The sequence below is a fragment of the Poecile atricapillus genome, chromosome 2 (genome assembly GCF_030490865.1).
Source record: "Poecile atricapillus isolate bPoeAtr1 chromosome 2, bPoeAtr1.hap1, whole genome shotgun sequence".
NCBI classification, from domain to species: domain Eukaryota; kingdom Metazoa; phylum Chordata; class Aves; order Passeriformes; family Paridae; genus Poecile; species Poecile atricapillus.
Window position 1 is genome coordinate 69,565,446 of NC_081250.1, and position 24,286 is coordinate 69,589,731.

Here is a 24,286-nt window from a genome sequence, read left to right on the forward strand (position 1 = left end):
TCCTGGTGTCCTGGGCTGATGAAACAACGATACTTGCCATGCAGAAACCTCTCAGGGACATCGGCTACAAAAGCATACTTTCATTCCCATTCTTGCCAAAGGGCTTCTCCAGTTATTAGCCAAACACACACATCTAGGCAGGATACTCAGCAATACCTGGAACAGGCTGCCAAGCACTCCCTTCAGCTCCAGGCAATGGATCAAGGCACTAAAGGGATGAGCCTGGAAGGTAAAAGGGGAGGGCAACTAAAAATGTGCTCCAGCCTTGTCACAAGCAAGAGGAGCTTCTTCTCTCCCATGGGCTGTCACCACCTGACTCTGCCCGCTGGACACCCAAGGCAAGGTCAAGCACAGAAGAAGCGCCCACAGAGCAAGTGGGATGGTTCTTGTGTCAGCAAGAACCTGGAGACCTCTGCAGCCAGGCACAGGAGGGGTTGGACATGGCAGGTGCTGTGCTTGTCTAAGCAGCTCTGTTACTCCTGCCAAGCCCAAGACCAAGGCCACAGAAGAGGGTTCAGGCACAGCTGAAAGAGACAATTAGTGCAAAAGGAGTCGTCTTGTTCCAGGGAAATGTAAATTTATTGTGTCATGGAACAATAAATGCAATGCTGCCAAGACACCTCCTCCTTAGGGACAGCAAAATCTACCACAAAACAAAATGCTGCAAGTTTTGTTGTGCCGGATGAAGAAGAGGAAAGGATGATCTGCAGTGAATTCCGGAACTCTCATTGAACAGCGCATCATCATCACTGCAGCTGTTGCAGCAGCTGCTTCAGTGCCTTCTTCATTGACTTCCACAAAGGACTTGTGAACCACTTCAGAGAGCACCAGCTGGTCGCCAGATGAAATTCCTGAAAAGTCTGCCTTCCCTGAATCAAATGCATCCAGCATTCCCATGCTCCTCAGAAGGGGTTTCAGATCATAATCTTCTTCCAGTTTAAATCTGGGTAAAGACACCCGCACCTTTGTAGAGTCCATCATTTCTGGATTGATCCAATCTATTAACTTCTCATATGTGAGCTCTCTTTCCAGCTGAAGAAAAAATCCAAATTTACTTAATTACAATGAGAACTGGGTCAGTGTTATACAAGCAAAATAACTGACTATGGGGTTTGTTTACACAGTGCATAAGATGCAGCTTTTTTAACCTTCTTAGTGTGCCTCACACCAAAACTACAAGTTATACCTCTCACTTGAGAATACTGCTCCTGCCAAGATCTTTACCAAATTTTTTTTTTTTGGTAGCTATAATAGGGATCAATCCCCTCCATATCAAGTTTACTTCTGTTTTATGTTAAATTGTTTGGGCTTTTTAATTTTTACTTATGGGAAAGAAAATGTAGAAGAATAAGCTAACAAGGACCCAAAGAAACCAAACCAAATTCTTCTATTTCTTTACCAAATGTTCATCCCTCAAGTCAGTCAGCAGCATCATGGAAACAGTGTGCTCACAAACACCCTTTGCCATCAGTCTTAGAAAGCTTTATCAATAAACTCCTTGTCCAGAGTGCCAAAGAGCCCAAACTTGTAACCTACCCTCACCACAAAAGACATCCTCCCCTTTCTTGTAAGCCACACTCCACCTGCCAGCTGCTCAGCACAGGAGATCTACAGGACAAGCTACCGGACTTGCAAAGAACCCACCAAAAATCCCTCTCTCCACATTCCATCATCACCATACTCTGCCTTCACCACAACCACAGCTGACCTCTGCTCCCAAGCAGCACCAGCTCTTCTTCCAGAGCCTCTGGCTACAGGAGCAGCACACAGCCTGATGGCCAGGCCAGGTCCAGTGGTCTGACCTGGGATGCCATGACTTTCCCAGCGATAGCAGTCCCACAAGAGACAGCCTTCAGGGAGTCTCTGGTGATCCCTGGCCACTGGGTAACCTCAGCAAGGGGCAGCCTGTGGCTGCAAGTGATTTCAGGTCTGCTTACTAGATTATCCCAGGCCAACTCAGAGGTAGAGAGACAGAAGAGTTGTGTGGTGATTGCTCAGAGACAGCTTGTATTGTCCAGCAGCTCTGTGAAGGGTGGCAAGGGACAGCAGCTCCCTTCTGAACTGGGCAGAAGCTGGGACTTTTATGGGGGAAAGCCAGGGTGGTTCCAGGGGCGAAAAACCAATGGGCTACAAAGGATCAGCATAGTCACCAAAGTATGGTGGGATAGCTCACCATGAGGAGAGGATGGAGGGGTATGTCTCCAGGAGAGGGTTGAGATAAGCTTATCACAGCTCCCTCAGTGCACATTCCTCCAAGGGAAAGCCTTGGTAGGCTCACCTGCCTCCACAAGTCTGAGCAGCACTGACATAGGTGGGGGGGGGAAAATTCAGACTCTCTTCCCTGCAAGGATTCAGGCTGTCTTTGCACTCAGCTCAACTACTTACTCTTTCCAAGCCTGTGGATCCATCCTGGATTGAATCAGGGAGCAGGATGATCATGCTCAGCTCATTACCCACATATGGGAGCTCAAGGATTTTGGTCTGGAAGTCCCCAATGTAGGTCATGTTAAAACGTGCCTCCTTGAACATCATCTGCACAGGTTTGGTCTCATTCTAGAAATCCAGAGATGTCAACAGTTAGTGTTGAGCTTCTTTGCTGGCCTCAAAATATGCAGCAGGTGGCCATTTACTCAGGGCCCTTAATGATTTGAAAAAGACAACTGATCACGCACCAAAGAGCACAGACACCATGCTGGCCTTCGTACATAACTAAAAATCCTAAGATTCAGTTTTTAATTACTAATGTAGAAATGTCTGAGAAGATTCCTTTAAGGCAAATACGTGTCCTTATCCTTTTGTTCACTTAAGAACTAGTGACAAACACTAAAGTGATCCATTAGTAAGCATGGACAATGTTCTTCCCTATAAATGAACAAGTCATATCAATATATGTATTTTTAGTCCATGTGATTCTAAGTGCTCATATGAAAGTGAGAGAGCATCAGTGATCTCATACAGCCTACCCGAGGTAACCCTGCTTGAAAGATTTAATTTCTTCTTAAAGGTGGTCATTTCAGACAACATCCACCTAACACTGCATGGTCAGCATTTTAGCACATCATACCTTATTAATTTGGAATGGCCTTTCACTGGTACTCTGCTTGTCAAATTGCTCCTCCCAGTTGCCTTTGAAATAGATGGCATTCACCAACACAAGTCTGGTCAGAGAATTCAGAATCCCCTCTGCCAACAGGTTCTGAATTTTACCTTTATGATATAAGGGAAAAAAACCACATTACTTAATACCTTGACATGGATCTAATTATTAGCCAAGATAGTACCTAACCTGCATTTAATACACAATGGAGAAGACAATTATGTACCAGTCACAGCAAAACCTCAGCATTTCAATTCTTTCAATTCACAATTCTACATCCTGAAGCAGGTGTTTACCCAAACCATGGCTGCCATTAAACACAACTGGGCACGTGGCAAAGCACTCACCTTCAGTCCTTTCCTCTACCCAGCCATTGATTTGCCTCCTGGAATCCTCCCAAGCATGCTGGAAGTCCATCTGCTCCAGGCCAGCATGGTAGGATTTCTGACTCGACTCTATAAAAGACTAACAGGCACATTCACAACAGATTTTCAGCGAGAGATTTACTCTCATTCAGCCACAGGTGATTCTTACATTCTCCAAGGAAATCTGCCCGCTTTCCTTCACCTGCTTCATACAGAGCCATGAAAGTTCTGGCTGAGGATTGACTTCTGACTGACAAGTTCTTACTAGGATTTATACCACTTCTTTGAACTAGGCATTATTATTAAATCAAATGTCTTATGCATTCCACTACAAACTTCTGCATAAACTCATTGAAAATGATATGGCTATTTTTTTTTCTTGTTTTTATTTTACGCTTCAAGGATGTAACATATTATTTTACAAGTTTTTTCATCAGACTTTTGCTAAAAGAGATATCAACCATTTGTCACACAGCCAAATATATGAATGGATCACAGAATCCTCAAGTGTGCAGACTGATGGATTTTACCCTGCCTTGGCATATTCAGGTCACGAGTTATTTAAAAGGAAATTCTCTACCAAGTTCAGACACCAGGCTCTGTCACAATCAACTGCACTCCTGGCTCCCAGCCCAGAAAGGTTAGAAGGCAAACCCCAAAGCCTGCCTTTGACCTCCAGAGGAAACAGGTAGCAAGTGCATTATACTAGGAAATGCCACAACTATCATGGCTACTTACTGGGAGAAACTCCAAGGTCTTTTCTCCATAGAGGCGGTTCGCAGTTCTGAGGATATATTTGGTGTTCGGATCATTAATTTCAGAGAGAAGGGATTGATACCCATTGTGAGCATCTTGGGTGCTGCTCAGAGAAAGCACCTGCACAAAGACAACATCCTCAGAGCTTGTACAAGTCATAAATTCAGGAGTATTGTACCCACCAGTCCTGATTTTCCTTCCCTCAAGCCAAGCACTACAGGATCACAGAATAGCTCAGCTCAGGTGGGAAGGGACCTGTGGGGACAATCTGCTACAAAGCCCATCCCAAGCCGGGACACCTACAGCTGAAGAAAATACCCGCACCACAGGAACCGGTTCTGCATTTAATATTCTCACTTCCCACATAAAACATATGCCAAGAGATATCTACTACCAGAGCAAAATTTGAAAAAGGAATAAATCATGTTGCTATTACCAGTTAGAAATGTAGACAGTGGGCTTTTAAAAACAATTTTATCTCCTTGGCTTCATTTGCAGAGCATGTATCGTATGATATTAAGCCCAAGCAAGGAAGGAAAGGAAAATAATTGATGTAGCCACCAACTGATCAATAAAAAAATTCCACAAACCTCTTAATTATATATTAAAGAAGATAAATCTCAAAAAGTACAAAAAGCCCCACACAACAAAAACCAGGAACCTCTGCATTTCATACTGAACAAAGCTCACACTACAAAAACAAAGAAAATGGGTTCTCTTGATACACACACACACCAGACAAAGAGCTCCGTTCTCCCACACCACAGTGACAATCACAGTTGAGCACAAATCCATGTCACAGGCTCTTCCTCATATGCTCCCATCCAATGCAAACCACCAAGTTTATTTTGACCTACCTTGCTTATTTGGGCTTCTGTGCTACCTTTAGAACCCAGCAAAACCATAGACAAAGCAGAAGAAATACTAAAGGGCGAAAAGAACACATTCTGCCCACTTTTCTTCTCACACAGCATCCTTAACAGGTCCACTGCAAAAGTCGTGTTGGCTGCACAGAGGCCTTCCATGCTTCCGAGCCTGGGACATAAAACACAGAATGAGAATGGATCAAATTTACTTGGCTACCAAACAGCTGTTTCTCCCTTTCCACTCCCCAGGGTCAACTAGGCAGCAAAGGCTGGAAAATTATCAGCTCACTGCAGACTGATCTGGTGCCACAAGCACCTGAGATCCCATACTACACATTGCAATTAGTGCAGCCAATTAGAGACTGCTCCTGGATTTCAATCCCACACTGACACAGTGTGACATCTTTTGAGGTGATCAGGCACAGCAGCATTTTGTTCACAACTTCCTGAAAGAAGTTTCTCTTGACTTCACACAGAAAATCATTTCCCTTTTTAGGGTAACCAGAGCCAAGATTAGACACCTAGAGAACAGCAGAATTACCAACTCTTACCTTCTCTAAGTCTATAGACCTTCAGTGGTACCTGCAGCTTGCTTCTACGTGTGCACAGTGCGTTTTAAACCTGCCAGGCAGGCTGGGAGAAGCTGGCAGAATGACTTGGCTTGCAAGATAAAAGAAGGAAAGGAAAAAATGTAAATTGCCAGCATGACAGGTGACTGCAATTTCCTGCTGTGTTACAAAGAAAAGAAAGTCAAAGTTCATTTTAGTTCCATTTTTTTGGCTGCAACATGGCAACATACACAATCATAAACTCAATGCCTGTCATACTCGATACACACCTGCTATAGACAGTGAATCTGAGATTAAGCACCACACCTATTAAATGAGCAATAGCTACTAGAACACTGAGTTAACCACAACCAAGTATCATAAGTCATCATAAGATAAATGCTGATAGTTTTTACTATCTCTGTGTCTTGTTCTTCCCTTTAGGCAGGGCATAGTGTTGACATGTTGCTAACAAATATAAAACCACCACCTAGTTCACATTACTGATTCATTATCTTAGACATACAGTTGAAAAGAGCAAGTTTCCACATGTATGTATTTCCACCCAAGAAAATTATTTGTTAGCAGCTTTACTATAAACAGTAGAAATTTTATTCTATTTCTCTTCTCCCATAAATTAAAAAAATACAACCAAAACCAAGCATGCTTAGATGAAAACATCCTTCAGTTGTGTCTGAATGAATAATTTATGCACTGTGCAGCATAAAGAAGACACACGGTGTTCACACTGGTTACAATGAAGACCAGAATTTTCCTACTGTTCCAGTATCTGCAGTTTTTCTGCTCTCTGGGTCAAAACACACAGGAATAGTGACACCAGCAGGCAGTTATTTTCTAGAAAGTGTCTGTAGGTCTTCCATGCCAGGCAAGAATTTACAGACAAAAGGACACAGCTGACACTATTTGCCTGCCTGAAAATCAGCAGCATTTAACCAAATCATAAGTAATATTTAACAGCTAGAGCACAAGGCTAGGAGCTACATCTGCCCAGTTAACTATGCTTTCTCTGCAGCTCAGGAGGACCAATGTAACTATGGACACCCTTCTCATCAAAGATAAGGCACAATTTGGAATCCACAGTTCCAGAGACAATACACAATGACTGCACTTTAAGGAACAAAAAAAAATCTCAAAATACAAGTATGTATTTGTCAGTCAATTATAAATTGCTGCAAAAGGGTTTGCTGACAGCAACTCATTCCTCACTCTGCTCTCCCCATGCTCTGCAGGTCAGCAGTGAGACACTTGTGTGGAGGTTTTGTGTTCCTACCACTTTGAATTTCAAGTGTATATTCTCAGCAGTCGACACCTATGCTTCAGGACAGTCTTTATGGATTGAAAGGTTGTATGTAGATCAATCAGCAGACAACCACTGCAGAGCCTCGCCATGGGGAAACCACAGCAGGGTGCAGCTCTCCTCCAGCCCACTTGCCAATAGACACTTCCCACCAAAACTATAACGTGAATCAGTGTCCATAAAACAAGGACACTTCCCCATGTTGTGTCAGCTACATCAGAGGAGTCTTTCCAACTCAACCCCAGAGGGAACTCAGGGCAGTGAACACCAGGCTGTGTCCATCTCCACAGACAAAGCTCTGTCTGTGGCAGACATTCCTTTTCCCACCCGCTGAATCAAGGCAGGCTTGAGGGAAAAGGTTTCATTTAGGATTTGGAGAGTTGGGAGCGACGTTAAAACACCGGCAGGGCGAGACTGCGAACAGCTGCTGGTGATGGCCCTTGGCATCGCAACTCTACCTGGGCCGCAGGGAACAACATGGTCCCGCTGCGGCCCGGCTCCTGACCCCTGTGCCTCCACAGGGGCGGGGAGGGGCAGGGAGGAGTCTGACACTGTCCCAGCAAGCTGAGGCACAAGAAGCCAAAGATTTGTTCCTCCCTGGAGCGAAGAGTTCCTCTTCCACCCCCGCTCGGGGCTTGGCCCTACGGGAGTCGTCCCAACCCCACATCCCCGGGGTGCTCCCACAAGAAGTGCTCGAGCCGCACTGCCGTGGCTCCAGCTGCCAAGAAGCAGCGGTGTTTAGAGAATGTCACGAAAGAGGGAAGGAAAAAAAGACAAAACACAGTAAAAGCAACGCCAGTCAGCTCTACTTCTTAAAAAACAAAAAAAACAAAACGAAACAAAACAAAAAAAAAAAACACAAAAAAAAAAAAAAAACAAAAAAAAACGCAAAACAAGAACACCCTAAAAAACACAAGCACAGGCTTCCCGTAGAAAGCCTTCAGGACAACGCAGCAGCAAGAGCAACGCGGCCGCGGCACTCACCCCGCCGGCCGCCGCGCTCCCTGTTCCCGGAAGCGCAGCCGAGCGGGGGGAAAGGACGGGAGCCCGGCCCCTCCCGGGATGGAGCCAGAGGCTGAGGCCGTGCACCCTTGGCCGCCGGGAAGAGGCGGGTGTCGCAGCCTCTCCCTGTAAAATGGCGGCCCCCCGCCTCAGTGAGTCCTGGGAATCACCTCCCCTCTCCCCTCCTTTCCCTTCCCAGCCCCGCCGGCCACGGCCCGTGTTTCTCCACCTCTGCCTCCCTCTCGTGGCAGAGCTGAGAGAAAACACTCCTGGTCCATGAGGCCTTATTAATGATTATTACTTATTTCCGAAGCTAGGGTATCTTTGAGCCAAACCGGGCTGTTGCCGTAGCCAGACACGGTACTGGCTTAACCCTTCCTCGCAATCCTGAGGGTCTGAGTGAGTAAAATAGCCCTTAGCTATATTCCTTATTTATTTATTTATTTAATTAATTAATTAAAAGGAACCTGTGGAGCAGCATGGGGGTTATTGGGAGCTGATGAAGACTTGCAGCTGAGATGTGGGAGGAACGCAAGGGGATGGCCACAGGGTAAAGGTTGGGAGGATCTGACTACAGTAATAACTCAAGGGCTTTGTTTAGGGCTAAAAAGCAGGAGCTGGGTCTGATTGCTGCAGGCTGGGGGTATGTGCTAGGACCACACCAAGATAAGCAGCCCTCATCATTAGGGTGAGGAGAAAGCCTTTGGCAAAATAATGTTTGTGCACAGTGCTGTGAGTGGGAGAGGTAGAAATGCCATCGCTTCTAGTGGTAAGGACACAGCTACCCATGATGGCCTGATCCTAATGACAACTGGGATTGCCATGTGGGTGCAAGGCATTGCACACTCCCCATGGCAGTGCCATGGTTGTTCCTTAAGCATAGGAAGGAGACATTGGAGGAGCTGTGTCTCAGGTCTGATGAAGGAGGGGTTCAAGTCCCGCTCTCCCTGTTACAGAGAGCTTTAGGTTTGGGGTTTGCCTCTGTCCTAGCAAGCCTCTCCTGTTCCACAGGGCAAGGACTCACTAACTAGGGTGAGCAAAACCTCCCAAAGAAGAGGATGGTTTGTGATTTGTTGTGTCTGATGAAGAAAAGAAAAGGGTGGTCAGCTTTGAAAGTCATTGTTGGGACTCTTGATCTCATCATCAAGACACCTGTGGCAGCTGCTGCCTCGGTACCTTCTTCATTGACCTCCACAAAAGCTTTGTGAATAACTTGTGTGATGAAAAGATCCTCCTTCACTGACATTCCTGTGAAATCAGCTTGGCGTGGGTCAAAAGCATTTTGTATCCCCATGCTGCTCAGAGGGGATTTAAGGTTGTAATTCTCTTCCACCTTCAGCTTGGGCAGGTATAGATCCACTTCAGCTTTCATCATATTGGATGATTTGGTCCATTCAGCCAATTTCTCATACGTCAGCTCTCTTTCCACCTGCAATGAGTTGAGGAAGAAAACATTTGGAATGTAAATGACAGAGTCAACACATGCACAGACCAGTGTCTTAATGCTCATCAAGAATATGTAAAAAAAACCCCAGCTACCAGCAGTGACTATAGATGGAACGTGCATCATATTTAGAGGACATAATCCTACAAAGTGCTGAGTGACTTATACTCCTGTTTATTTTTTGAAAGGTGGTGAGGTGTAGGCCTGAAGCCTCAGAGTAGTTCATCTTTTTTTTTTTCTGTGGTGTGAAGAATATTGCTTTTTTTGCAATGTATTACTTATAACAATAGTAATAGGTGCTTGATGTGTGTGTATATGAATAAATTTTCTCTTAGTAGTGATAAATAAATGGGATGCATGGGAACTGAGGTACAAATAAAAATATTTCCCCTGCTCTGTATAGAATCTGAAACTGATCCTGGCATAGTCATGAGTTGCTGTTGATACCTTCTGGGCCAGGGTAGTCAGCACTTAGTTTGAGAAACCTCACCACAAATTATCAGCTGGAAATCCAGACTGAAAATGACATAAAAATGAATTAATACAGCCCTCAGGAGAAGATAACTCTAGGACATGGTGATTCAGAGGTGATCCTTGCTTTCCCTATGCTATACTGGCAATAGGAAAGAGGATACAAAATAGTCTAAGACAGTTGTGTGGACATAGGTTTTAGATGTGCTATGTTTGCAATGTTATCGCATGTCCTGGATCCTAAGCTGAAAATCATGGTGTTACAGTTTCTGAAATAAAATATGAGCACATCAGAGCTATTCTACTGTGATTTTGAAGCTTGTTCTTCCTCGCTCTTTTCATCTGTTTCTGTTACTTTTTCACAGTGTATGTGATGCCGCAGTAGGAGCTTTACCATCTCCAGGCCAGTAGCGTTATCACTGATGTCATCGGGTAGGAGAACAAACATGCTGAGTTCATTTTCCACATATGGCAGCTCAATGATTCTGAATTTCATGGTGGTTTCATGGAGTATGAAAAAATTATTTTTCAAAAACATCATCTGTACTGGTTTAGTCTTGGTCTGGAAAAATATTCAGACATAAAAATTACCTTATACATTAAAAGGATGGTAAAATTTTCTTGCTTTGTTGAACTGAAAACAAATACAAGATTCAGCAGCATCTGGATACGCAGTACCCTTTCCTTTAGACAGTATCACATACACCTCCTTTTCAAAGTCTTTGAGATTTTTATAAAAAATTAGCATGAACACACAAGCTAAATACCTGCTGACTGAATCCCATGTAATGTATTTCTAACTTTAAAATAAAGGAATTATCTTTGATAGTCAAGTCACTCTTTGCAGGCCTTGCTATTCACCCTGTGAATTAAACCCTCTCTGGCACCGATGTATTTGGTTTGCATGGTAGTGAGGTAGCTGCAGGGATGGCTTCTGTGAGGAGACCTCAGAAGATGCCTCTCAGGCAGAACCAGTTTCAGCTGGCCCCAAGATGGACCTGCTACTGTCCAAATCTGACCCAGTTAGTGACATTGGTAGTGCCTCTGTGATTACATATTTAAGAAAGTGTAAAAACTGCTGCACAAAAGCAGCTGGGAGAGCTGAGAGAAATGATATGGGAGAAACTGCCCTGAAGACATTAGGTCGGCAAGGAAGGAGGGGGAAAAGGTTGCTCCAAGCCCTGGAGCTGAGATTCTCCTGCAGCCCATGGTGAAGGCTATGGTGGTGCAAATATCCACCCTGCAACCCATGGAGAACCCTTGCTGGAGCAGGCTCCTGACAGGACCTGTGATGCTGTGGAGAGCAACCCTCTTAGGAGCAGGTTTTCTGGCATCACCTGTGACCCTGCAGTGGGCTCACACTGGAGTAGTTCTTGAAAAACTGCAGACTGTGGGAAGGACCCACATTGGATGTGAAGGACTATATCCCATGGATAGGACTCCAAACTTGAGCAGAGGAAAAGGGGGAGCTGGAGAAGGGAGCTGTAGAGACAACATGTGATGAGCCGACTACAGCATTAGCCCCTTTCCAGTCCCTTGCACTGATTTGGAGCACAGGGGAGTCACAAGTAAAGTTGAGCCTGGGAGGAAGGAAGGGGTGTGGGGGGAGGCACTTTATGTTTGGTTTACTTTTCACTAACTTACTCTGAGAACTGGCAATTAATCAATTGCTTGAAGTTGAGCCTGTTCTGCCTGTGATGGCAATTGGTAAATGCTCTCCCTGTTCTTTCCCTGACCAATGACCTTTTCATCCTATTTTTCTCCCTGTATCCTATTGAGGAAGGGCATTGATAGGGAATCTTGGAGTGCACCTAGTGTCGGGCCGAGGTCACCCACCACCACCAACTGCTATGACAGATCCTAAAATGGCACACGTACTGTATTATGTTTTGGGTACACAGTCACATCAATTGCTTCACATTGTCTGGCATACAGAAGGTATTTGCACCCTTAATCTATGTCAAACAAAATGTTTGTTTCCATTGACAAATAGTTTTGCTTGCTTTTGACACAGTCCAAAAATATGCATGCAGTCAGCTACTGGGAATTGCCAGTGCATCATTTAAATACTGTTAGCTCAATGAATAGATCATCTGAATAAACCACCCTCACACACTCAGCTAAAATGACAAACCCCATGAAAATTCCCTGTGGGGTTTGACCCAACACCCCAGGATGCATGTGGGAAGAACAGCTGGATGAGATCCCATGATCTCAGGGTCCCAAGAGCAAAAGTGACCTCTAGGTGTGTAAACATTGTTCTCAAAAGCAACCTGGTCCTGTTTGAAAATGGTAATTAGAGAAATTTCTCCTCATCCTTAATTTAATTCCCTAACCTGCTTTGCTTACTTTTTTTTTAAAATTAACTTTACCTGTTCACAAGTATTTTTACACTGAGGAGTTAGAAGTTTAAAATTAAAGTTTTCATGGATATACATAAATAAGACAATGCTGAGTTATTTTCACCGTTGGTATTCTCCCTGACTTTGTACCACTTTCCCAGCTATAAGTAGTCTTGCAATGGCATGTGAAATACAGGTGTAGTATTTTCTCCTCAGTTACAGACATATTGACGTAGGACAACAGGCATATCAACAAGAAATTTACCTTGCTTATTCTGAAGGGCATCTCAGAAGTATTTTTCTCCAGAAATTTCTTTTCCCATGTTCCTTTGAAATAAATGGCATTTACTAAGACCATCACAGTGCGAGAATGGAGAGATCCTGCAGGCAGCAGACTCTGTATTTTCCCTTCAAAATCAGACAAGGAGACTGTTATTCCAATGTGACTGCATAACTTGACAATTTTAACTGTTTCTTGTCTGTGCCTACCTCTCTGTCAAAAATTTTTGCATTTGGGAGTTTTTTTTACTATACATTTTTATATTGCACATATGGTAAAAATGATCTTTGAAGTATCTCTGTATCCTTTGTCCAGAGAAGTTGTGGATGCCCCATCCCTGGAAGTCTTCAAGACCAAGTTGGATGGAGCTTTGAGCAACATGGTCTAGTGGAAGATGTTCCTGTCCATGGCAGGAGGGTTGGAACGAGATGATCTTAAGGGATGCTTAAGGTCCCTTCCAACCTAAACCATTCTATGAATTCTCTGGGTTTTTTAAAATTATATTTATTTGAGTTTTGGTAGAAAATGGCATAGAAAAGTGGCTAAAGCCAAATAGTTGGTTGCAAGCAGCTGAAGAATGCAGAAGTAAAATCCTCACTAATCTTTCTGTAGCCACACATTATCTGCCTGTGCATCCCTTCAAACAGCAATGATTCAGGGAAGGCTACAACGTAAAGGATTGAGGGAAGGACCTTGTAAGGAGCAGCAGTTAGGCTAGAGAGAGGCATTCTTTGGACTATTTAGTTGTACTTTGCTCATCTCTTCCCCGCCCTGAGTTTCTACCTTTTATGGATCCTTGACTGCAAAAGCAATAAATGTGGAAATGCAAAATATTTGGAAGTTAGACAAGAAAAAAGCCATCAGAATGATACTTACTCTCAGTTTTATTTTCTACCCATGAATTGATTTGGGCTCTGACTTGTTCTGCAGCTCTCTTAAAGTTTACAGCTTGGGGCTTTGCATTGTAATAGCTTGTAATGAGTTGTAAGAACTCCTGAAAGATAGGATTCAGTGTGGTTTTTTAGTCAAACTTGAGTTATAAAAATGTTAGTAATAATCAATTGAACAGATTATACAATCTGCTAATACATAATTTAAGAAAATTTGGTTTATATGCAGCAATCTTTATGATAAGGTTGGATACATTGTACTCTAAATAATAAGTTAGCAGTGATCAAACTTCAGTCTCAAGGAAACATACTTTAAATTTTTGTGTTTGAAATCAAAGGTAGAAATTTTTAATTTTGAAATATACATGAAACCTATATGGTTTTTTTTAATTTCTCAAAATGACATTTTTAATGTAATTTAAATACTTTTTTCCCCTGCTTTATGAAGTAGTGTTCAGTACAAGACAGAAGAATAGTCTCATATAAAGTTGGACAAAGGCTTTTAGTTTGCTTCAGAGGTGAGGAACCTGCCAAAAATTAGTGAGGACAATAAAAGGAATGTTCTGGTAGAATAAGATCATGGTAGAAAAGCAGAATTAATGTTTGCATTGTTGTCTGCTGTGAAATCATTCATGGAGATTCCCAGCAGGAAATTCCCTCAATTCTCTGTAAGGCAAATGTACATGAGATTATGGAGAAAATGAGCAATACACATTCAGAAGGACAAATTGCTGATTACTCAGGAAACCAAACAGACTCCAAAATCAAAGAACAGTAAGCTCACTTAAAACCCCCTTCCAAGGACCTGGAAGATGATTAATGCAACACCATTTTTTAAAAGATTTCAGAGATACAGATAATTAGAAACTCATGAGTCGGTGTGGGTCAGATGAATTGAATGGGCATAGTGGGTGTATGGGTTAATGTGCGTTATTGGAGGAGTGCCAATAATGTTTTGTAATAGGAAATCCAAAACCACAAATCTATTGGAGTTTTCTGAAGGTGTTAGGAAGCATATGGGTAAAAGGGCTGAGCCATTACAGTCTTTTTGGGTTACCAAAATGCATTTTGTAGGACTTGTCACCAAAGGTTGAGCATCCATGGGACTACAGAGAAAGGTCTCATTTGTTTAAAAGACTGGAAATCAAGAGAAGGAGGAAGAAAACATTCACAATGAAGGATCATTACTACTGGAGTACCACAGGGAAATGTGTACTGGCATCTGTGCTACAGTATTTTTTCTATAAAACCAAAGCCAGGATGTTTACATTAAAATATTTATATTAATGTATTTATAGGTGATCCAGTAAAGTGTAAGATATAGGAAGTGATTGTTATGGTTTAGGAATGAGGTATTGAAGCTGTAATGGAGATGCATGAAAAAATCTGCCTCATCATGGCCAAAAATGCAAATAAAAATTTAAGAACTATGAAGAAAAGAGTAGGCAACAAAAGAGAAATTTCTATAATGGCACTTTATATTACTATAGTGTGTCCACTGTCTGAGTTTGCAGTGCAGCTGTAGCCTCCACAGTTTCAGAAATACTACGGTATAAAAAATACAGATGCAGGGGATAAGGGTGACCAGAGATGTGGAGAAATGTCCTTCAGAACAGAAATGAATCAACAATGATGCCAACAGGCAGGAAGCTCAAAAAGCGCAGGGGCTTCCTGCAGTGTATAGCTCAGCTGTGGAAATCCTGGTGCTGGGGACTGAAGTAGATTTGAAAGACAAGTGTGCAAAGCCCTGAAACAACAGCTCATCAGGGTCTCCTAAGTAGACATGGCCTCTGGTTCAAGAAGTCACTGAGCTGCAGGTCAGTTGGTGGCCACAGCAGATTCTGGAGAAGAATCACTACAGTTTTCTTGTGCCCTTGCCAAACTATTGCCTGCTGCTGAAAATACATGGACCTCTTGCCTGTCCAAGACTTACCCTCTATGTCTGTCCTTGTGTTCTCACACAAACCCCAGTGCTATCATTTGGAATTTTTGTATTGTCTGTATTGATAATCACTCTTAATGTCAACATATTCCCAAGTTAAGATGTTCAACTCACAGGCAATAATGGATAGGTCTTTTCCTCGTACAGTCGGTTGGCACTCTTCAGCAAGAAAGTGTTTCTGCGTTTGTTGATGTCAGACAGGAGCTTTTTGAAGCCAGAGTGGATGTTTTCTGCTCCCTCATGCTCAGGATCCTTGGAAAGATACAGCAATTATATGGATTTATTTTTTTCTGTTGCACTTGCTATGTTTATTTAAATTGTTCATGTTGTTTTAATTAAAAAGGAGTTTCAGGGAATTTAACTCTTTTTTGAGTATGTTGCATGATTGCAGCACTCTGTATAACTAGATAAATGGGTTTCTACTTGTAGGGCAATGACTTTTTTCTGCAGTATTTGGGGGCATTATCTGATGGTGCTCCAAGGAGTCTCCTCATTTTTGTCATTTTCAGGCCTGATTTTCAGTTTCACAAGAATCCATCAATGCTGCCTGGCAGCTTTTGAGAAGATGTTCTACCCTCACAGAAACTCAAGTCAGGGCACAGTCTTACCAAATATTCAAATTTTCCCTGTTTCACATTGGTGTTTTTTGTTGCTGTTTGGATTTCGGAGGGAGCTTGTTCTGGATGTCAGTGTTGATGGTTTTAGGGAAGATGAGGTTCATTGCCAGCTGTTGCCAGCTGTTGCTTTGCAAATGGAGGAATGAGCTGCTACCTGCCAGCTGCTCCCCACCAGCTGCCTCGATGCAGTGTCCTCCCCCATGTCATGTACTGTGCCCTGCACATGAGACACCGAGAGTCTCTGCCACTGACTCAGAGTGACTTATCTGTCATTCCTTGCTATGATCTCTCACTCATGCTGAGACGTGGGCTGCCAGGAAGGACACCTAGGAAAGAATTTGGTAGCCAGAGGACACAGGATAGCAGCATTTTTCAATGGGATGGGAACAGAACAAAGAGGCAATAGGGGGAAATATCTAAAGGAAAAAATTAGACAGACTTTGCTACTATTTATGAAGTTGATAAGTTCCTAAAATGAATGTGAGTCCGGTGATTCGTCTTGAAGAACAATCTCACACCATCAAGGGAGAGAATTATATAATCCCTTTGCCCTTTTTATTTGCAGTTAGTCTAATGTAATTCATTTCAGCTGTCTTTTAGCTTCTGTACTGAAAAAAGAACAAACATGGCTTGTTTTAATTTAATACTTTTCAGTGATTATGGAGTTTATTTATTGAAAAAAATCTGGTATTTCTCCTCCTGGCAAGTCTCTGGGGAGCTGATGAGCAAGGGTGAGTCAACACACCTGAAAGGGGAATTCTGTCTGTGTGATGTGTCTGTGCATTGAAAAGGAGGAAGGGAGTTTATTGGGTAGGGCTGAAGTCAAGTGTGAATGCAGTAATTGTTTATCACTACAGAAAAAAAAAAACCCAACCAACCTGAAGGTGATAAGAAATGGAATTGTCCAAAGCTTATTAGGACCAATGATTTTTTGATATTTCCACAGCCCACCTAAAACTAAGCGAGGCAGTATTATGGCCAGTCAAAATGCTGTTAATGCTTCAGTTCTGCTTTTGAAAGACTGAATTAATTAGTTTTACAGTCATATTACCTGCTTGTTCACCTTTTCTGTATATAGTTCTTACTGAAGCCAGACAGTAGATAATAGACTGAGAACAAGCAGATGTTAAAAGCCTAAAGCAGTGGTTGCATTGGACTATCCCATTCTCAGAGATTTTTATCTCAGATTCTTTTGTTGTAATAAATACCATCTTTCTTTTCTTTGGTCTTGCTGAAGAAGGCCTTGTTGTCTCAGATGAACCTTCTTCTCTTGCAGTCTGGTTAAAATGGAGAACCTGTGATGATGATAAATTATCATAAAGACAGCTTGTTTGTTTGAGATTAATATGCTCAAGGGTTGTAAGTATCTTAGTTTTCTATGATAATTCACCAGCCATGCCCAATGACAGTCTTATTGACTTATTGAACTTATTGAGGACAGTATTCTCCCCTTGATTAAATCTCTGTAACTGTATCATTGCTATATAGATTTTAGCAACATGGACTGTTTAATAATAGATCAGTGTTGTGACCAGAACAGGATCCCCAGGGAGGTGGCCACAGCACCAAACCTGACAGAGTTCAGGGAGTGTTTGGACAACACTCTCAGGTAGGCTATCAACTGTGACTCTTGTGGTGTCCTGAGCAGGGTGAGGTGTTGCACACAATGGTCCTCATGGGTGCATTACAACTCATTATAATCTATGACTGATATTTTTAGTACTCCCATATCTCCATTATTCCTGGAAGAATTACCATTTTTATGGACTATGTCACAAACAAAGATTTGTGCCTCTCCTTTGCAGCCAAACATGTGTTCAGGAGAGCTTGCTAACTGCTGTATGCAGTATGAGAAAGCAGAAATACTGCTGCCAGAACCAGCTGAGGTCTAGAAGTATTGATGTTATCCATATCTCCTTTCTCTAGCATATCTTATCTTCATATTCATTTTTTAATAAAGATGTCTCCTCATTACCATTTGAGCTCTATGTTAGGTTAATTATTCTGTTCAGAGGGCAATTAAAATGGAACGTAGAGTTCCAAGCAAGACAAACAGTAGGCTCTAATGTCAGTAACTTCTCCTTGGCAGACCGCTTGCAATGCTCTGTGAGCTGTAAGTGTAAGCTAAATGTAGGGTTGGTGGAGAGCAGAGATCTTGGAAATAGAGTGGAAGTGACCTGCCATAGCGTTGGTACAGAAAAGAGCCCCCCTCATGCTGTCAGAATTGCAGATCCCTGTCCTCACATGTTGTTCCTTGCTATACTTCATAGGTAGAATAACAGTGCAAATTACGTAGGAACCCCCTGTAAGATGGTACACAGTTAATTTCAGAGCTTACCTCAGCCATCTGGGTTGCAGTGTCACCTTTTGCGCCCAGGTAGACCATGGCAAGAGCAGTTGCAATACTCCAAGGAGAAAAGAAAATGTTTTGGCCTTTGGAAGTTTCATTCAGCTTTTTGTAAAGGTCCAGAGTGAATCTGTTGGTTGACACTGAGAGAGGTTCCATTGGTACACCTGAGACAAACGAGTGTCAGAGAGAGGTGGTGACTGCCTCTTCACTTCTTTTAAAAAATACAAAGCTAGCAGTGGAAGATTGCCTGCACCTCTCAAGTACAGTCTGAAGGTATCCCTGGGTAAAATACTGCACAGAGACCAAGTACAGTCAGCTAGTAGGTTTCTTTCTAAGACCTAACTCTTCCTTATCACTTTCAGTGTCCTTGCCAGGTTTGTTTTTCATCAGTTGAGTATTATTTTAGCTTGAAATGTTTTCAGAGTTTAGAGTTGTTTCAAAAACTTATTTGCTCTTTCCCTAATTTTCATAGAGTTATTATTTGATTCTGAAAGAGTGAAACAGAATAATTTCTCACTGTGCTGCTTTGGGCTTTTGTCTCTTTGTTTAAACTTCCTGTGCTATTACTTTCTGCTGAAAAAAAAGCTGAATTCAGGTGATTCACTGCATATATCCTGAAGGCTACTAGACACATACAGATTATTACATGTTCTTGGTGTAGGTAAACCCATACTTGGAAGCTGTAGCTGGATTTGCTAATTTCTGTTTTGCAAGAAAATTTTTTTCTCTTACATACAACCCCAAATAGTTCCTTTTTTAACCAACAGCAAATTTTCTCTGGTTTTCTGCTGGTTTATCTTGCACATTTTCCATCTGTGTTCTGCTTCTTTTCCTAAGTATGTTTTTACAGGACAAAACCAAAGAAAACAAATAACCACAACCCCAGGATTATACTAATTTTTCATACATGGATCCAGAACAAACCTGTGCATCCTATTAGCATTTTTTGGTCCATCTAATACTTTGATAAATATTAGGATAAACTCAGAAATTTCCAGTGTCTTCATCAGCATAAAGACTAGTAAAACATTTGGTAAAGTCAGCGTAAGATGGCATCAAGTAAAATTTAAGGATTAGATCAACAACATCAACTGGACATTTAACCCACAATTTCATCCACAATTTATGTGGTTAAATCAAAACTGCAGTCCTCAAAGCAGGCTGCTCCCATGAAGTGTCAGAGATACTTGGAGCCTCTGAGGTCCTCAAGTTCTGTTTTTAAAGCTTCCTAGAGCTCTGCAACAGCTTTGAAGCATTCCCAGGAGTACTACAGAGGTGAATGCCATGCCCCCCAGCTCATACCTAAGCATTTTTAGGTCCTTCAAATCACATATCTTACTGCTGTTCCTGGAGATGCTGATACACCCTGATGATTAAGGCACCCTTCCTACAGGTCAGGAAACTTTCTGCCCTCCCAGGGTCAATAGGTTTTGCCTGACCCCGGTTTGCGTTCTGTCCACTGTGCCTTGGCACAGGGTTTTCCTAAGGGCTACACTTTGCAGTAAAAAATAAGCACTCCCTTCCCCTGAATGACTTTTGTGCAGTCATTTAACCTCTCAGTTCCAAAGAATTTTAAATTAATTTTTCAGACTTTCAAATAAAAGCTAGTTATTTTGATACAAATATCTAAATACCTGAAATCCTGAGAGAGAAAAGAGTTAAGATCTGTCTTCAGTCAGGATCTGTGGCAGTCTGTGGAGCAACGAGTGCTTTTGGAAATGTAGAAATATTTGCACCTCCCTGTTCTTATCTACATCCTCTTCTGGTATTAAATGTACATGTTCCCTCATTTATTTCTAATTTTTCTATTACCTGATCTCAGAACTTAGAGACCTCCACAATTCAAGGTCACTGTTAGTTGGGTGTATGTCTTGGAACATGAAGGCCAGTATTCCAGTTCCCTACAGGTGTCCTCCACAGCCTTGGAGTTTGCCCACAATAAAGTAGGAATTGCAGAAAATAATTCAACCACACTGCATTGCCAACAGATATGGTGAAATAATTTCACAGCTTCCTTTTCTCTATACTCTACCAACTGGGGAAATTCATAGAAACTGATGTCAAATCTATGGCTAAAAAGGAATATTGAAGTAGACTCTTAATCTCATTGATCCTCCGGTTAAATTTGAGTGGAAGCATCTAAATACTTGTAGGCTTCAGGTCACATAAAGCCCTTATTTTGTACAAGGATATCTTGCATTTTTGCTCTTTTCTTTTAAGAAAACAGATCAAAGAGGAAGTTCAGAAGGTATTTACACAGTCACCTAAAATAAGTGATGAAATAAGAGTGAAGGCTGGGCTCATTTGAACTGGTGGATGTTGTTTTTAAAGACTGCTGCTCCTAGCAAAGTCAGTGAAGGTGCTTTAGATACCTACAGGCCCTGCATTGTACAATAAATTGTACTTTATTACCCTCTCCGATTGATTTATGGAGTTTGAATCATCCACTAAAAGCTGAAAAAGCTGCTTGGAAACTCTGCTTGTAATGATTTCTTTTATTGGAAACTATCTTTTATTGGAACTATCGTATAAGAGTAGGGAGCAGAAACAGGAGAATGTGTAAAACTGGCTATCAGCAAAGGTGTAATGTAAGATCTACACAAATGCTTTACTTTAAACCAGTGTAATTCTGATCTTAGTCTGTGTAACTCAGATTAAACTGTATTGTTAAATTTCATTTGTGATCATTATCTGTCTTTTCTGCTACATTCAACCGTAGCAAAGAATGGCCCCTTCCCACCAGTATGGCACATTCAGAGTAAAAAAATTACCTGCATGCTGTCAATCTATATGGAAAAACATCAGTATGAAGTTTGTGTTTTGAACAAGGATTATATTTTAGTGCTTCTATACATTTAAAATCTGACTGCTGCATATGCCATGCAATGTTTCAAGAGAGATATGTGTGCCTGGCTTTCTTTATAACTTCTGGTTTTAAGCACAGTTTTTCTGCCTTGAATGTTTATCTTTTTTTTTTTTTTTTTTTCTTCAGAAATGTATAAAGCATGGTAATATTTACTTATGACCTTAAGAAATGTTTCTGCTGTGTATCTTAATCTGCTGTTGTTTGTTTTTTTAGATAAATTCATCAAAAAAAACCCAAACAAAACAAAACAAAAAAACAAACAAGCATTTAGTGGTACTACAAGCTGCAAAGATTGGCCAAAACTACAGGAAAATGAAGAAAGAGTTCCCAAACTGTGCAGAAACTCTTTGTGGTATATACCAGGTGCTGCAAGATCCTGTTTGGTAGGAGACATTGAAGTTACAGAAGGGAACACATTGACCAAAGAAATTCTCTTGGTTTTGCAGTGCCAGATGTAAACAGTGAGAGAAAATATTGAATTGATGCAGACAGAATGGTAAAAATGAGGTTTCACTGAAACACAATGCCTGACCTATTGACTTCAAGTAGATTGACCTTTGACAAATGGTCATTAAAAAGTTTTTTAATAAAACCAGTCGTTTTCCTCTGGCATACTGATGACAAAATTTGGTCATTTTTTGAAGCCATCTTTCATTCCTGTCTGGCTCAGCAGGGAAGTTGTCTCTTTCTGCCTGATTGATTACCACATTCCTGTACCTGTGCTTTGTAAATGATCCACTCTGACTAGGCTTTTTGGGCATTCGTTGAAGATGAGTTCTCTTGCAGTTATTGCTAGTGATAAGCAGCAGAATTTAAAATCAGTGTTACACTAAGTCAAATTATGGATTCTTACTCTGCAGAAAATCCTATTCAGCTATGTTCTCTAGGGAAAAAATGAGACCAAGTATCACATCTTTTGCAACAGAACTCTAAAGACAGGACTATAAATAACACATGAAAAGGGGGATTCTTGTGCGTGTTTCTGATGGCAAAATAAAACTTTTAAAATATGGATGCATTTGCATTGCAGTTAGAAAACAGTGGGGGTTTATATGTCCTTGTCTTGAATACTAACAGGACACCAACACTGAAAATTTTCTTGGCATTATTAGTGCAACCTATGTCCCCCATTTCTGCTTTTCATGAAGTCCATCTACCACAGGGGTGCCAGGGATTATTTTATGAATCTGAGATTGGTACTGGAATATCCAATCCCCATTTTTCATTGCAGTATAAGCTGAAATCATGTTAATATGCTGCATTTTGACAAGCATGGAATCACTAAGTGACAAGAAGTCCATGCTCACAATGTGTTTGTGGTGAGGCTTGCTTTATTGCCTTCCAGTAAATACCTTGCAGTATTACCTTCCAAGTTTATTACCTTTTGTTTTCAAAGTTAATGTGACTTTTCAAAGAGGTGTAAATGGACCTGAAGTTGCAAATTTTGATGATACAGAACAAACCCAAGGCTTCTTGAAAACAGTTATTTGGAAATGCAGTCATGTTGCACCTGTTACTTGACTAGTGCCTTACAGGATGTAACAGAGGAAAAAACAAGGCTCTTCTCAGCGGTTCCTGTGAATTTAGCACAGCCTGGTTTTTGGTAGTGGCAAGGCCACAGAGGTGGCTCCTGTGAGAAGCTGCCAGAAGCTTCCACGATGTCCAGCAGAGCCAATCTCTGATGGCTCTGAAGATGGACATGCTGTTGGCCAAAGCTGGGCCAATTAGAGCGGTTGGTAACACTTCTGTGCTAACAGATTTAAGAAGAAAATCAAAACAAGGTGCACACAGGTTTTTTTCTAACCAGAGAAGAGGAGGAGGTGAGAACATGTGAGGGAAACAACATGGAGACACCAAAGTCAGTGGAGAAGGAAGGGCAGGAGATTTTCCAGGCACCAGAGCCAAGATTCCTCTGCAGGCCGTGGTGAGGACCATGGTGAAGCAAGTGTGCCCCTGCAGACCGTGGGCATCCATGGGGGATGCAGAGATCCACCTGCAGCTGTGGGGGATGTGTCCATGCCAAAGTGGGTGGATGCCTGGTGGAAATAGGGCCCTGCTTCCAGGCTGGAGCAGCCTGTCCTTGGCGGACTGCATCCCATAGAAGAGTAACCCACACCACAGCAGTTTTGGGAGGACTGCTGTTTGTGAGAGTGGAGCCATGCTGGAGAAGTTTACGGAGAACTGTCACCCATGGGAGGGACCCCACAGTGTAGCAGGGGAAGGACTCCTCTCCCTGTGCAGCAGAAGAAAATCTCAGTGATTAACTGACTGAAACCCCCATGCCCTGTCTCCCTGCACTGTTGATGGGAAGGAGGGAGAGGTTGGGGGAAGAAAAGGTGTTTTAAGGACTTATTTAATTTTGTATTATCCTTCTCTGATTTGGTTTGTAATACATTCATTTGGTACCTCTAAGCTAAGCCTGTTTTGCCCTTGGAGTGTTTTCTCCCAGTCCTTATCTCAGTTCATGAACCCTTTGTCAATTTTTTTTTCCGTCATCTGCCCAGTTGTGGCAGGGGAGGGTGAGTGAGCAGCTTTTGTGGGTGCCTGGCATTTGGCCAGTGTCAAACCACAACAGATGACAAGGGGCAATGAGCACAGGCTGAAAACTTGAAAATCAGAGGATGAAGATGGTCACTTATGAGGATAGTCAAACACTGGCACGGGTTGCCAAGACAGCTTGTGTATCCTCCATACAGGAGACAGGTGGAGACAGGTATTCAAAATCCAACTGGATATTGCCCTGTGCAGCCAGCATCAGCTTAGCGTGTTTGCATAGTGGGTGGGACCAGATGATCTCAAATGGCCACTTCTACCCTAACAATTCTCTTTTTCTGGAAGGGTTAGCCTGACCTGAAAGCCAGATGCTGGTTGCCATGACAGTAATGCAGGGAAGCACAAATGAAGCAGCTCCAGTGTTGCTTGCAGGAGATGAGCTCTGCAGAGGGCCACCCACCCTGGACAGGCTCCTTTTCTTCTCTTTCACCCTTTTCACTTGTATTCCAAGTCTTACACTGGAATGTGTACTCTTCAAGGAATATTCTTCCTTTAATTTGCCTCTTCAAGGAAAGCTGAGACTGGGAGTGGCTTGGTATCCAACTCAGCCTGTTTGACTCTTTGCACCTCTCGCCAACT

At 42.2% G+C, this 24,286-nt stretch overlaps 1 protein-coding gene across 1 annotated transcript; it reads right to left on the reverse strand.

Moving 5' to 3' along the window:
• Positions 1-210: 210 nt before the first annotated feature.
• On the reverse strand, positions 211-24,044 carry LOC131575525 (uncharacterized). The gene is made up of 15 exons (XM_058831112.1): positions 24,005-24,044; positions 18,277-18,452; positions 17,147-17,233; positions 15,436-15,573; positions 13,366-13,483; positions 12,475-12,617; positions 10,262-10,429; positions 8,991-9,381; positions 7,935-8,100; positions 5,076-5,253; positions 4,201-4,338; positions 3,445-3,562; positions 3,065-3,207; positions 2,386-2,553; positions 211-1,032 (listed from the first exon to the last, which is right to left on the reverse strand). Exons 1-15 carry the CDS (start codon positions 24,027-24,029, stop codon positions 628-630), a joined length of 2,562 nt encoding a protein of 853 aa, XP_058687095.1. The 5' UTR covers positions 24,030-24,044; the 3' UTR covers positions 211-627.
• Between the last annotated feature and the right edge of the window lie 242 nt (positions 24,045-24,286).

Coding starts and splice junctions, on each gene's coding strand:
- LOC131575525 (XM_058831112.1), bottom strand. CDS start 24,029: ATGGCAACCAGCATCTGGCTTTCAG. Junction 8,101..8,990: donor CCTCTTCTTTGGGAGGTTTT/GCTCACCCTAGT, acceptor GGACTCACTGAG/GCGGGGGGCCGCCATTTTAC. Junction 3,563..4,200: donor AGACCTTGGAGTTTCTCCCA/GTAAGTAGCCAT, acceptor TGTGCCTGTTAG/TCTTTTATAGAGTCGAGTCA.